At 47.9% G+C, this 12,666-nt stretch overlaps 1 protein-coding gene across 1 annotated transcript; it reads right to left on the bottom strand.

Moving 5' to 3' along the window:
- Positions 1-516: 516 nt before the first annotated feature.
- On the bottom strand, positions 517-4,582 carry LOC119297370. The gene is made up of 2 exons (XM_037575184.1): positions 2,907-4,582; positions 517-1,064 (listed from the first exon to the last, which is right to left on the bottom strand). Exons 1-2 carry the CDS (start codon positions 4,532-4,534, stop codon positions 728-730), a joined length of 1,965 nt encoding a protein of 654 aa, XP_037431081.1. The 5' UTR covers positions 4,535-4,582; the 3' UTR covers positions 517-727.
- Positions 4,583-12,666: the final 8,084 nt, after the last annotated feature.

Genomic DNA, 12,666 nt, shown 5'->3' with positions numbered 1-12,666 from the left:
TTGTACATATATGCAATTTTCTATATAAACTTGGTTAAACTTTGTAAAATTTGATTTTTCAAAAAAATTATGCGTACTATAATACGGAACGGAGGGAGTAGTATGAGTATTTAACTCACAATGTATCCGATGATATACATTTGGTATTCTAAATATAAATAATTCGCTCATTAAACATGGTCGAATTTTACAAAATTTGAAATAGAGGAAGTATCTAGTTACGTGATCACCTAAACTAAACATGCACCGGTAACCTGTTTAATACTCTCTCCGTTTCCATAATCTTGTGTGTATAAATATGAAACTACATGCTATGATGAATGAAACTACATGTTATGATGAATGTAAGGACATAAGTTTGGCATTCTAGATGTAAATATTTTTATCCACAAACTTGATCAAAGTTCATAAAGTTTGACCTTTAAAAAAATACACTACATTACACCCTCTCCGTAAAGAAATGTAAGAGCGTTTAGATCACTTTAGTAGAACGGAAGGAGAATATGTGGCATGCAATATAATAGTTTAACACATATGTGATACTGAAGTCCGATATTCTCAGCCAAATCCAATCATCCAAACTTGTATAAAATTCATCAAATCCCAACGGGGAAGGAAACAGACATTGTCATCATCTACCAGAGAGATGATGAAGAACACTCGGCCACTCATGTCACCGTTCAGCTCCCCTGTGCATGCAGAGACACAACCGATCGAACCAAGCCAACTAGTACAAGAAGTTTTCCATTTCCACGTCTGGGGCATCTAGAGGGCCGGGCTGGTGAATGCCGTCGGCCACCTCCAGCCGGCGGTGTGCCCTGTCTGCGGGGAGAACGGGCGGCAGCCTGTTCATGACGAGGGCCTCCACCGCCGCCGCCTCCTCCTCCTGCAGGAGCGGGGGCGGCCCCGGCACGTTCAGCTCGACGTGGTGGGCCTGGTGGTGGTGCGCGAAGGCGAACGCGAGCCCGGCGTCGTGGCACCGGCATGGCTCCAGCAGGCCTGCCTCTCCCGGCTGCCCCCTGCTCATGGGGCGCCCGCACTGGTAGCAGAAGACGAAGCCGCACCTTCAGCACAAAAGAGTTCAGTGAGTATGGCGTTCGAAAAAGTACATAGTACTTCTAGGCGTACTCTTGAAAAAATAAGTATGGCGTTCGAAATGGAAAATATATAGGAATTAAAAAAATGATAGTATTACATCGAAAGGCAGTGTGATGTATGTGCACTGGCAGATTCAGATACACACATCAGCAAACGGTGCAGCATGGGAGTGATAGAACATCAAACCTTACATATATACTACCTCTAAATAATGCGTGCATCCAATTTTTTTATTTTAACTTTAGATATTGATGAGATTACAAAATTATATTTGAAGGAAAATTATCGTTTATATGTATGTATCATGAGCTTTGTGAAGAAGAAAAACATCGTTTATATGTTTCACTGCAGGTTGTCTCAGAAGCTAAAAATGGCATGCGTTGGTGACCGGTTGCAACTTGTAACCACTCAAGCTGGCCACAATTAGTTGAGTTAACCGGCCCAAACAATATATAGCACAGCTTATTGAAAAACAACACCATACCGGATTCTTTCTCATTTTGCAATAACAACAACAAATTCTAATGATGTCCTTAGGGCATCTTCAAGACGGACCCGCAAAACTCCTGCAAGCGTCCGGACCACGTTGTTCGGACACAGTTTGTCATCCAACGTGATCCTATATCGGTCCGCCGACGGTCCGGTTCACGCTTTTTCGGTAAACTGGAGACAAATATAGGGAGCTTTGTAGGAGTCTGGACATCCACATGACAAACCAAAAGCCACCACATGTCCGCTCTCCATCCAGATGGCGAATAGCTGTGGCTAATTTTTTTTTTTTTTTGCTTTGGCAGAAACTATCATCCAGAAGGTGTGCATGTGAACGAAAGGTGTTTGACGGAAGATGTATATTAGTAAGCTTAATTGGTTATTTTACTAACACACAATTGAACAGAAGGTAATTTGGCGGAAGGTGTGCATGTGAACGGAAGGTGTTTGGCGGAAGGTGTATATTAGTGAGCTTAATTGATTATTTTACTGACACACAATTGAACGGAAGGTAACAGAAGGTGTTTGGCGGAAGGTGTATATTAGTGAGCTTAATTAATTGTTTTACTAACACACAATTGAATGGAAGGTATTTTGGCGGAAGGTGTGCATATGAACGGAAGGTGTTTCGCGGAAGGTGTGCATTAGTGAGCTTAATTGATTATTTTACTAACACCCAATTGAACGGAAGATGTTTGGCGGAAGCAACAAGTTTGTGAAAGGTGTTTTATTTTACCAACACAAGCAACACGAAGAACGTTTGAGATTTGGCGGAAGCTGTTTTATTTTACTAACACACAATTGTTTTCAAATGGATGCAAGTACGGTTCGATGGCCGGCTCCTGTATCAGTGTTATCAGTGTTTAGACAGTGTTATCAGTGTTTAGACACTGGTTCATATACCGATTTTCAAACAAATATCGAGGAAATTTGTGGGTTGTCGTTGAAGATGCCCTTAACATGCCAAAAAACATTACCACGCAAGAGCGCAACAAACCAAGTGTACCAAATCATTTTGAGGTTTGATATTTCCTAGTCATCCGAATCCGACGATACTTTATGAAAATGTTTTACGTTTGAATACGAAATATATGCACGATAAAGTACTTTGAACTAAGTGTTGGTAGTAGGTTTTACTACACTAGATGATGTGAAACATGAAGATGACAATGATAGTTGTGCCCTGATAAATTCAGCTAATAATTAATTAAGTGTTTTACTTAGCTCTAGAAAACTTGATATACTGTATGAAATAAATTCAGATGACAGGAAATTAACAGAGCATAACGAATCAATTGAGATGAGACTGAGAGTAATACCTGCATGTCATTCGATTGCATCCGTAGCTCCTCTCGACGATCATCCTGCAGCTCGGGCACTGTTTCCACTGGCGCTCCTGCGCGAGCCTCCTCACGAGCGCGGCGTCGGGGCCCTTGGCGCAGTCGTGCTCGCCGGCCGCCCCGTCCGGGCTCCACTCCATGCCGCAGGTGGCGCACAGCAGGTGCTTGCACGCCGGGCACGGCGCCATGGCTGGCTCCGCCCCGCCGCTCGTCTCCAGGATGACCCCGCACCGCCGGTTCGGGCAGTACGCGCGCCGGTCGGCCGGGAGCGCGCGCTCCGTGAGCCGCGCGCCCCAGTCGCCGAACGCGCCGTAGTCGATCGCCTTCTTGCACTTCTCCGGGTGGAGGACGGCGTTCTCTTTGCCCTTGCACCCCGCGTCGGGGCACGGGATGGGCAGCTCGCTCGCCCGGATCCTGCCCTCCACGTAGGTGGTCATGCACGTCGCGCAGAACTTGTGCTTGCAGGGGAGACCGTGGAAGAGGTCGAAGACGGGGAGGGGGTCCATGCAGATGCCGCAGTCGAACGTGGGCACCTCGTCGTCGGCCAGCGGGGGCACCTTCGTCGTCGACGGGCCGGGCGCGTCGGGCTCGAGGTCGGACGGGCTGACGCCCCACCTCTGGCAGAACTTGGGCAGGGAGAACCCGCCCTCTTCTTCTTCTTCTTCTCCGCCGCCGGCCGCGACGGAGGGCTTGCAGGGTTCATCAGATCTTGGGAGGCACAGCTGCAATGATTCGAGCAATCGCTGCTTCTCCGCCAGCTCCAGCTTGTCAGCATCGTCGAGGACGATGGCCTCGTACCAGCCGTTGTCGTGCCCTTCTTCCATTGCGGGGAAGATGACCGATGAGGCGGCGTCGGCGAGGAGGGCCCGTCTTTTCACGGAAACGGGGTCGTCGAAAGGGCCGATTGGTCTGGCCCGAGGGGCGATGGCGCAGAGAGCGCCGCATCTTCTTGTAGATGGGACGAAGCCGATGGGCGGGGTCACGCTTGGTACAGTAGCGGCTACCCCGTGTCCGGGGACTTGCTGGCTTGACGAGGAGCCGCCGGCGTCTTGGGAGCGGATGGTCTGTCTCGCCGGAGATGCGGCGGCGCCGGCAGTGCTCGGGCCTGGCAGACTTTCCAGACACTCGAGGGGTTCCGGGATTCTCGAATTGCCGAGGAAGACGGTTCCGCTCTCCACCTCATGGATGCTCTCGAAGGTCCCGCTCTGTCTCTCCAAGAAGTTGTCCGCGGTGGCCCTGGCGCCGAAGCCGACGCCGGCCCTGGAGGAGGCGGGGTAGTCGCCGGGCGGCTGTTCCAGGTCCAGGTCACGCAGCTCCCACTCCTCCGCCTCCACGAGGTCCTGCATGTGCAGCGCGTGCGCCATCTCCTCGTCGGCGGCCATGGCGGCCTGCCGTTCCGCCTCCACCGCCGCCGCCGTGTCCGCGTCGAGGACGACGGGGCCCGCGGGGACGTCGAGGCCCTCCAGATACGCCTCCTCGGCCTCCTCCTCATCATCCATGTACACGTCGTAGATGGGAGCCCCGGCGGCGCCAGGGCTGGCGACGGGCGCCTCTGGTTCCCCCGGCTCGAGCCGGTGATACTCCGCGGGCTGGGATTCTTTCTCCATTGCACCTCACGGGTAGATCTCGTAGGCGCTCCACGAGAGAAGAGATTTGTTTGGGCGCTGCGTCATGACCTGCACAGTTGGAAAGGGGGGACGCGCATATAAGGGAAGGTTTCTTGGGCGCCGAGAGTCCTGCTCTTTTTTTCTTGGCCGTCGAGTTCGGTTCGTGAACGGATAGAGTACAAATTAACCGACCGAACGCGGTGTAATCCGAGACTTTTCTCGCCGGCCGTGTTTCCAAATATACGGATCTATCGCTATCTTTGCTTTCCCAAAAACAAATGCAAATGGAGTACGGGGAAATCAACATGTCGATTAATACATTAATTGTTTTCAAAAAAAATTAATACATTAATTACACTCGAATTTAAGATTTTCTTTGAAGAGATATATGAAGAATTAATGAAAGCGGAAAGGTGTCAAATCTAACCGATTCTGCCGGAAACTCTTGGGGGCGCGCACCTGCACAGCCCAACCCAGCCGCACCATTGTTTCGGGATCCGCAAAGTCGTTGATTCCGTGTGCATTTTCTAAGATCTAGTTCTGAATCTTACTGATTCAGTTTTTAAGCTTAAAGATTGTGAGTCACTCCTATTAAGTTTTGACAGTTAAAACTTACCAAATATATTCACGGGCAACACGAATCTGAAAACAAAACTTAATTTAAACTTTTGGTTGGAAAGATACGAAAGTTTTAAGTTCGAAAATCATCAGAAAAAACATGCGCAAGGGGCTCAATGCCCCCGCATCTGCATGCCACAAATCCTTTCCCCCAATTCTACTTTGTTTCCAATTATGAACTAACCTTTTTCAACCCTAAAGAAAAAGGAGAAATATATTTTCAACCACAATATCAACAACTTAAACACCAAAACACCCTCATCCTCACAAACCTCCCTCTCACAAACGCCGCCACCACACCCTTGCCGGCCACCGCGTCGTTGTGACATCGCTTCCATGTAGTGCATGGTCCAGTATCTTACCTCACTTACTAAGCAAACACCATGTTATCGCAGCAAACGCACCGTCGCCGCAAAAATATATGACCAAACATCTATTGTGTTCATAGATCTAAACCAATATCATCCAAAATACTAATAAAAACATATACGCAGATTAGATATAATATATTACATCAAATCTATCACTATTAGATTATAAAACAGGCAAAATTCGGAATAGTACCGATTGAAGATGGAGCTCCAAGATTAGGGTAGCCTGGAGTTGGGAGAATGATTGGAGGGGTCGATGCGGCGAAACATTTTACAAGCTATGGCGATTTTTGTGACTATGGGAGACGAGACGACGGAGATAAAAGGTGGATGGTTGTCATATCTAGGTACTAGACTAGAAGCGGTGTAAAATAAGGTGGATGGTGTAGGACTATATATATAGGGGAAGCTAGGGTTTATTTTGATCTTAAGTGGACCTTGTAAATAGGCTTAATCGCAACAATTCTTAAGTGGGCCTTTTGATAGGCCCAATCATAAGAACTATGACAAACAGAGAGAAAAATGTGCTCGGTCTAAACGAGTACAAAAACAGGCTTAACCCAAATCATGTGTAGATGCGTTTGACACTAAACTAGACCGACAAGTTGGGCACAACTCAAAATGGGTTGTAGTTATTGGATGTATTTGTCCAAAAATGGGTCGAGCCGACATCATGTTGAAGGCATACCATTGTAGTAGGACCTGACCCGTATGTTGTGGCCAGAACAAATTGTCATAATATATTACACCTAAAGTCCCACGTGCCACACACCATTCAGACCAAAGCAGGAGAAGAGTTCATGGTGATTTTGGTACATTACAACAATGTGTCATCTAGATTTCTTCACCAAGTTTCCCGCCAAAACACCAAAAGTTGAAGCTAATGACCTCATCTTGTGAAGCTTGTATTTTTCTTGCAAAATACATATATCTTTTTTTAATGAAAGTTGGACTATCTATGATGACAATATGTTGTCTGAGTTGCTAAATGTCATGTAGTGATATAAAGGTCCATGTTGGACCGAGTTCTATGGAATATGAAGGAAATATGCCCTGGAGGCAATAATAAAGTTGTTGTTTATATTTCCTTATATCATGATAAATGTTTATTATTCATGCTAGAATTGTATTAAGCGGAAACTTGATACATGTGAATACATAGACAAAACACCGTGTCCCTAGTAAGCCTCTACTAGACTAGCTCGTCAATAAAAATGGTTAAGTTTCCTAACCATAGACATGTGTTGTCATTTGATGAAAGGGATCACATCATTAGGAGAATGATGTGATGGACAAGACCCATCCGTTAGCTTAGCATATTGATCGTTTAGCTTTATTGCTATTTCTTTCTTCATGTCAAATACATATTCTTTCGACTATGAGATTATGCAACTCCTGGATACCGGAGGAATACCTTGTGTGCTATGAAACGTCACAACGTAAATGGGTGATTATAAAGATGCTCTACAGGTATCTCCGAAGGTATTTGTTGGGTTGGCATAGATCGAGATTAGGATTTGTCACTCCGAGTATCGGAGAGGTATCTCTGGGCCCTCTCGGTAATACACATCATGGTAAGTCTTGCAAACAATGTGACTAATGAGTTAGTTACAGGATGATGTATTACAGAACGAGTAAAGAGACTTGTCGGTAACGAGATTGAACTAGGTATGAAGATATTGACGATCGAATCTCAGGCAAGTAACATACCGATGACAAAGGGAATAACGTATGTTGTCATTACGGTACGACCGATAAAGATCTTTGTAGAATATGTGGGAACCAATATGAGCATCCAGGTTCCGCTGTTGGTTATTGACCAGAGAGGTGTCTCGGTCATGTCTACATAGTCCCTGAACTCGTAGGATCCGCACGCTTAACGTTCGATGATGATTTTGTATTATATGAGTTATGTGATTTGGTGACCGAATGTTGTTCGAAGTCCGGGATGAGATCACAGACATGAAGAGGAGTCTCAAAATGGTCGAGAGGTAAAGATTCATATATTTGACGATGATATTCGGACACTGAAAGTGTTCTGGGGGTACCGGGTACATACCGGGTCACCGCAAGGGGTTCCGGGCATCCCCCTGGCACCTACATGGGCCTAATGGGCCAAGAAGGTGATGATACGTCTCCAACGTATCTATAATTGTTTATTGCTCCATGCTATATTATCTACTATTTTGGACATTATTGGGCTTTATTATCCACTTTTATATTATTTTTGGGACTAACCTATTAACCGGAGGCCCAGCCCAGAATTGTTGTTTTTTTACCTGTTTTAGGGTTTCAAAGAAAAGGAATATCAAACGGATTCCAAATGGAATGAAACCTTCGGGAACGTGATTTTCTCAACGAACAAGACCCAGGAGACTTGGACCCTATGTCAGGACACAAAAGAGGAGGCCATGAGGTAGGGGGCGCGCCTACCCCCCCCCCCAGGCGCGCCCTCCACCCTCGTGGGCCCCCTGTTGCTCCACCGATGTACTCCTTCCTCCTATATATACCTACGTACCCCCAAACGACCAGACACGGAGCCAAAACCCTAATTCCACCCCCGTAACTTTCTCTATCCACGAGATCCCATCTTGGGGCCTGTTCCGGAGCTCCACAGGAGGGGGCATCGATCACGGAGGGCTTCTACATCAACACCATAGCCTCTCCGATGAAGTGTGAGTAGTTCACCTCAGACCTACGGGTCCATAGTTATTACCTAGATATTCTCATAACTATGCTGAATTCTGTCAATTTCTCAACAGTAATTTGTTCACCCACCGTAGAATACTTATGCTCTCGAGAGAAGCCACTAGTGAAACCTATGGCCCCCGGGTCTATCTTCATCATATTAATCTCCTACTACTTAGTTATTTCCTTTGCTTTTTTACTTTGCCTTTATTTTACTTTGCATCTTTATCACAAAAATACCAAAAAAATTATCTTTATCATATCTATCAGATCTCACTCTCGTAAGTAGCTGTCTAGGGATTGACAACCCCTATTCGCATTGGTTGCGAGGATTTATTTGTTTTGTGCATGTACAAGGGACTCGCGCGTAGCCTCCTACTGGATTGATACCTTGGTTCTCAAAAACCGAGGGAAATACTTACGCTACTTTGCTGCATCATCCCTTCCTCTTCGTGGAAAACCAACGCAGTGCTCAAGAGGTAGCAAGAAGGATTTCTGGCGCCGTTGCCGGGGAGGTCTACGCAAAAGTCAACATAGCAAGTACCCATCACATACCCTTATCTCCCGCATTACATTATTTGCCATTTGCCTCTCGTTTTCCTCTCCCCCACTTCACCCTTGCCGTTTTATTCGCCCTCTCTCTCTCTCTATCCTCCCTCTCTTTCTCTATTTGCCTCTTTTTGCCCATTTGCCTTTTGTTTGCTTGTGTGTTAGTTTGCTTGCTTGCCACGATGGCTCAAGATAATACTAAATTATGTGACTTCACCAATACCAACAACAATGATTTTATTAGCACTCCGATTGCTCCTCTTACCGATGCTGAATCTTGTGAAATTAATACTGCTTTGCTGAATCTTGTCATGAAAGATCCGTTTCCCGGCCTCCCTAGTGAAGATGCCGCTACCCATGTGTCGGTGTCAAAACCGGCGGATCTCGGGTAGGGGGTCCCTAATTGTGCGTCTAGGCCGGATGGTAACAGGAGGCAGGGAACACAATGTTTTACCCAGGTTCGGGCCCTCTCGATGGAGGTAAAACCCTACGTCCTGCTTGATTAATATTGATGATATGGGTAGTACAAGAGTAGATCTACCACGAGATCAGAGAGGCTAAACCCTAGAAGCTAGCCTATGGTATGATTGTATGCTATGGTTGTTGTCCTATGGACTAAAACCCTTCAGTTTATATAGACACCAGAGAGGGTTAGGGTTACACAAGGTCGGTTACAAAGGAGGAGATATCCATATCCGTATTGCCTAGCTTGCCTTCCACGCCAAGTAGAGTCCCACCCGGACACGAGACGAAGTCTTCAATCTTGTATCTTCATAGTCTAACAGTCCGGCTGTCCGGAGACCCCATAATCCAGGACTCCCTCAGTAGCCCCCGAACCAGGATTCAATGACGATGAGTCCGGCGTGCAGTATTGTCTTCGGCATTGTAAGGCGGGTTCCTCTCCAAATTCTGTGTACCTATTGAAATAATGTCCGGTTTCTTGTGAATGTTGCACTCCTTGGCTTCCACGCCCAATAATGGCCACTTTCCACGCGTCGAGCGAAGGTGAAGAGCCAGGGTGTTTTCACATTTACCCCCCTAGCTGTGTGAATGAGCCGCCTATTTAAAAGACGAGGATTCAGATCCAAATCACACCATCCTCCCTTAGAGAGCCTTCATCGGAGTGTACCCAACATAGATCCATTCCAAGTCCGGAGATTGGGAGAGATGTTCCATCCCGCATAGCAAATTAGTGATGCTTCAATCCAAGGGATTTTCCCCCCAGCGTGCATGGTCCCGGTTCGAGCCGGGCTTGCCACCTACAATGGCAGAGAGCAAGCGGAGAGCCTTCCCAATCCCTCCAAAGGAGAGTGGGTATGCCTTGTCCCTTGTTTGGTAAGAGGGCTCGGATTCCCAATTCATCCGTTTCTCCGGGGGCTCCTGGAGTTCTATGGCCTCCAGTTGCACAACCTTACGCCTGCCTCCATGCTGCATATCACAGGATTCGTAGCCCTTTGCGAGTTGTACTTGGGTTGTGAGGCTCATTTCGCTCTGTGGAAGAAGCTGTTCTGCCTTGTGCCCCATTCTCAAAAGGGGTCAATATATCAAGTGGACGGAGCCGAAGTGTGGCGTATTGCCGGGACCGGATACCTGTCCGGAACCCCAAAGAAGGCGTCCGAAGACTGGCCTTTAGAATGGTTTTATATAGAAGACGTCCCCCTACCGGACCCTATTCGGATCGGCCTTCCTGAGTTCCACAACGCCCCTTTGAAGAAGCGCCGGAGCTGGCATCCGCGGAGCCCCCTGGAGGAAGATGACGGGGATGTTCTTTACCTGATGAGCCGAATAAGTTTTTTAGCTCGATCCGGATTGACCATGATCGAGGTCATGGCCATATGTATCATGCGGGGGGTGCAGCCGCTTCAGTATAGAGGCCACCCCATGTGGGATTTCAACGGGGAGGATGATGCCACCCGCTACGGCCGTAAAGGGCCAGGGTCGGTTGATGATCTAACAAAGATCTTATCCACTCTGTACAAGGGAGAAGAGGAGGAATTCCTTCGTGTCAACCCGCCGGGCGGATTTTCTATGTACAATCCTCCGAGCTGGGTAAGCGGAGACTTTTTCTCGCCCATCCCTTTCATATTTCCGTAGTTAAGTACTCAGTCTAGCGATTTCTATGTAGGAACTGCACCAGGCTATAAGGGAGATAAACAACCCCCCTCCACAACCCGAGGACCCTGGACGGTCCCTCGACCCGGCCTCCGAAGAGGATCCGGACATATCTGTGGAGCTGATCGATGGGGTGTTTTACCAATCGAGCAATGATAATGCTTTGGTGGCCATTACGGCCGATTACCCTGGGCTGGTTCCAGCCTCACAGGTGACTGAGACCGAAGTCCCAGCACTTCAAAAAGGAATCCGTCCTTGCGTGTTTTTGATCGTCGTATAACAGCCGTGTTTTGTAGGGGAGGTCCTCGAGGCAGAAGGCCGAGCCTGTGGCGACCGACCAACAAGGGGCCGCGAGGCCAAGCAGGCTAAAAAGACCTGCAATCTAGATTGAGACACCGGCGCAGAGGTACGGCGCACCATCTTTATTGCAAGACATGATTCTCAGAGGCACATTAACGCCCATGCCTTCTTTTCAGGAAAAAGAGCGCTCGCCGGACTATACCCGGAGAGGCTACCAATCGCGCCTGCACAAGCCAGGCTCCAAGGCCGGATTTGGAGGCGGGAACGAGTACGAGGCGTGCAGCGCGTGCTCCTCCGACAGAGGATGCGGATAAACTGTCCGCCACCCATTCTGAGGTGGAAAGTGCCATGAACCACAGGCGTCGCCGGACTGTTCTACGTGGCGCTTGTTTCTCCAAAGAGGCATTGAATGCCTTCAACTCGGGAGATGCGCACCTCCGTGCCGCTCAAAATGGTCTAGCCAGAGCCACGGAGCAGTATGTAAAAGACATACGGGTGAGAAAATTTGGTGATTATATATACCAGTAGCCCCTAAGACTTGAAACAGTTAGGATAACTGATTTAAGGATCATTTGTTATGCAGGTTCTTACAAAAAAGAATACTCAACTGTCCCAGGAGCTGGAAGAGTGCAGAGCCCAACTTCAGGCCGCACTGGCCGTAGCAAGGGAGCCCAAAGAGACCCCCTCTGGTAACATATCCTTTCAAATGAAAAGTATCATATAGAATGCGGCGTGTATGCAGATCTGACGATAAGAATGCAGATGACACTGGAATGAATCCGGATAAGCAACAGCTCCAACGCCAGCTGAAGGCCGATGAGAGCGTGCTGACGAGGGTGAGGCAGGAGAAAAATGATCTCCAAGATGCCAACACCAAGCTGGGCGTGGAACTACGAGATGTTCATGCCCAGCTGTCGGATTCTGTTAAGGAAAATCGGCGGCTTCGACGCTGCATATTTTGTAAGTGCTTGAATGAACTTTGAAAAAGAGTTTGGCGAGGACTGGCTGACAGAGTTATGTCTGTAGGTATGCTAACAGGTCGTCCTGCCGAAGAAATGCCCGGTTCAACGGATGACCTTCTTCTCGAGCTCTCACAGCTGCACGAACGAGTTCGACAGGTGATGCAAGGCGTCGCCCAGGCCTTGTGGCCATCCGTCTCCATACCCGAAGGCCTTGGAGAGCTTGCAGAAAAGCTAAAGGGAGCGCGGTGGCATTTCCGATTATGGAAGATATCGGCCTGCCGTCAGGGCGCCAGGGAAGCCTGGGCAATGGTGAAGACATGGTACACGAAGGCTGACCCGAACCATATGGCCGAAGTCGGACCTGTGGGGCCCGATCGGAAGGAGATCCCTGTGAGCTTAGTATATGGCCAAGTAGAATTGGCCGCAAAGTATTCCCAACAGGACTGTAAACTAGACAACTTGTTGGATGGTATTGAAGAGGAATTCAACCAGTCGAATTGACTATGTAATATTAAAGTGATATGTATAATGC

The sequence above is a fragment of the Triticum dicoccoides genome, chromosome 5A (genome assembly GCF_002162155.2).
Source record: "Triticum dicoccoides isolate Atlit2015 ecotype Zavitan chromosome 5A, WEW_v2.0, whole genome shotgun sequence".
NCBI classification, from domain to species: Eukaryota; Viridiplantae; Streptophyta; class Magnoliopsida; order Poales; family Poaceae; genus Triticum; species Triticum dicoccoides.
The sequence above is the reverse complement of the archived record's forward strand: the minus strand, read 5'-3'. Positions and strand labels throughout refer to the sequence as shown.

Excerpts from the sequence above, each read along its gene's own strand:
- LOC119297370 (XM_037575184.1), bottom strand. The coding sequence starts at position 4,534 with ATGGAGAAAGAATCCCAGCCCGCGGAGTATCACCGGCTCGAGCCGGGG. Across the intron at positions 1,065-2,906 it reads TGCAATCGAATGACATGCAG|GTGCGGCTTCGTCTTCTGCT; the intron begins GTATTACTCTCA and ends TTTGTGCTGAAG.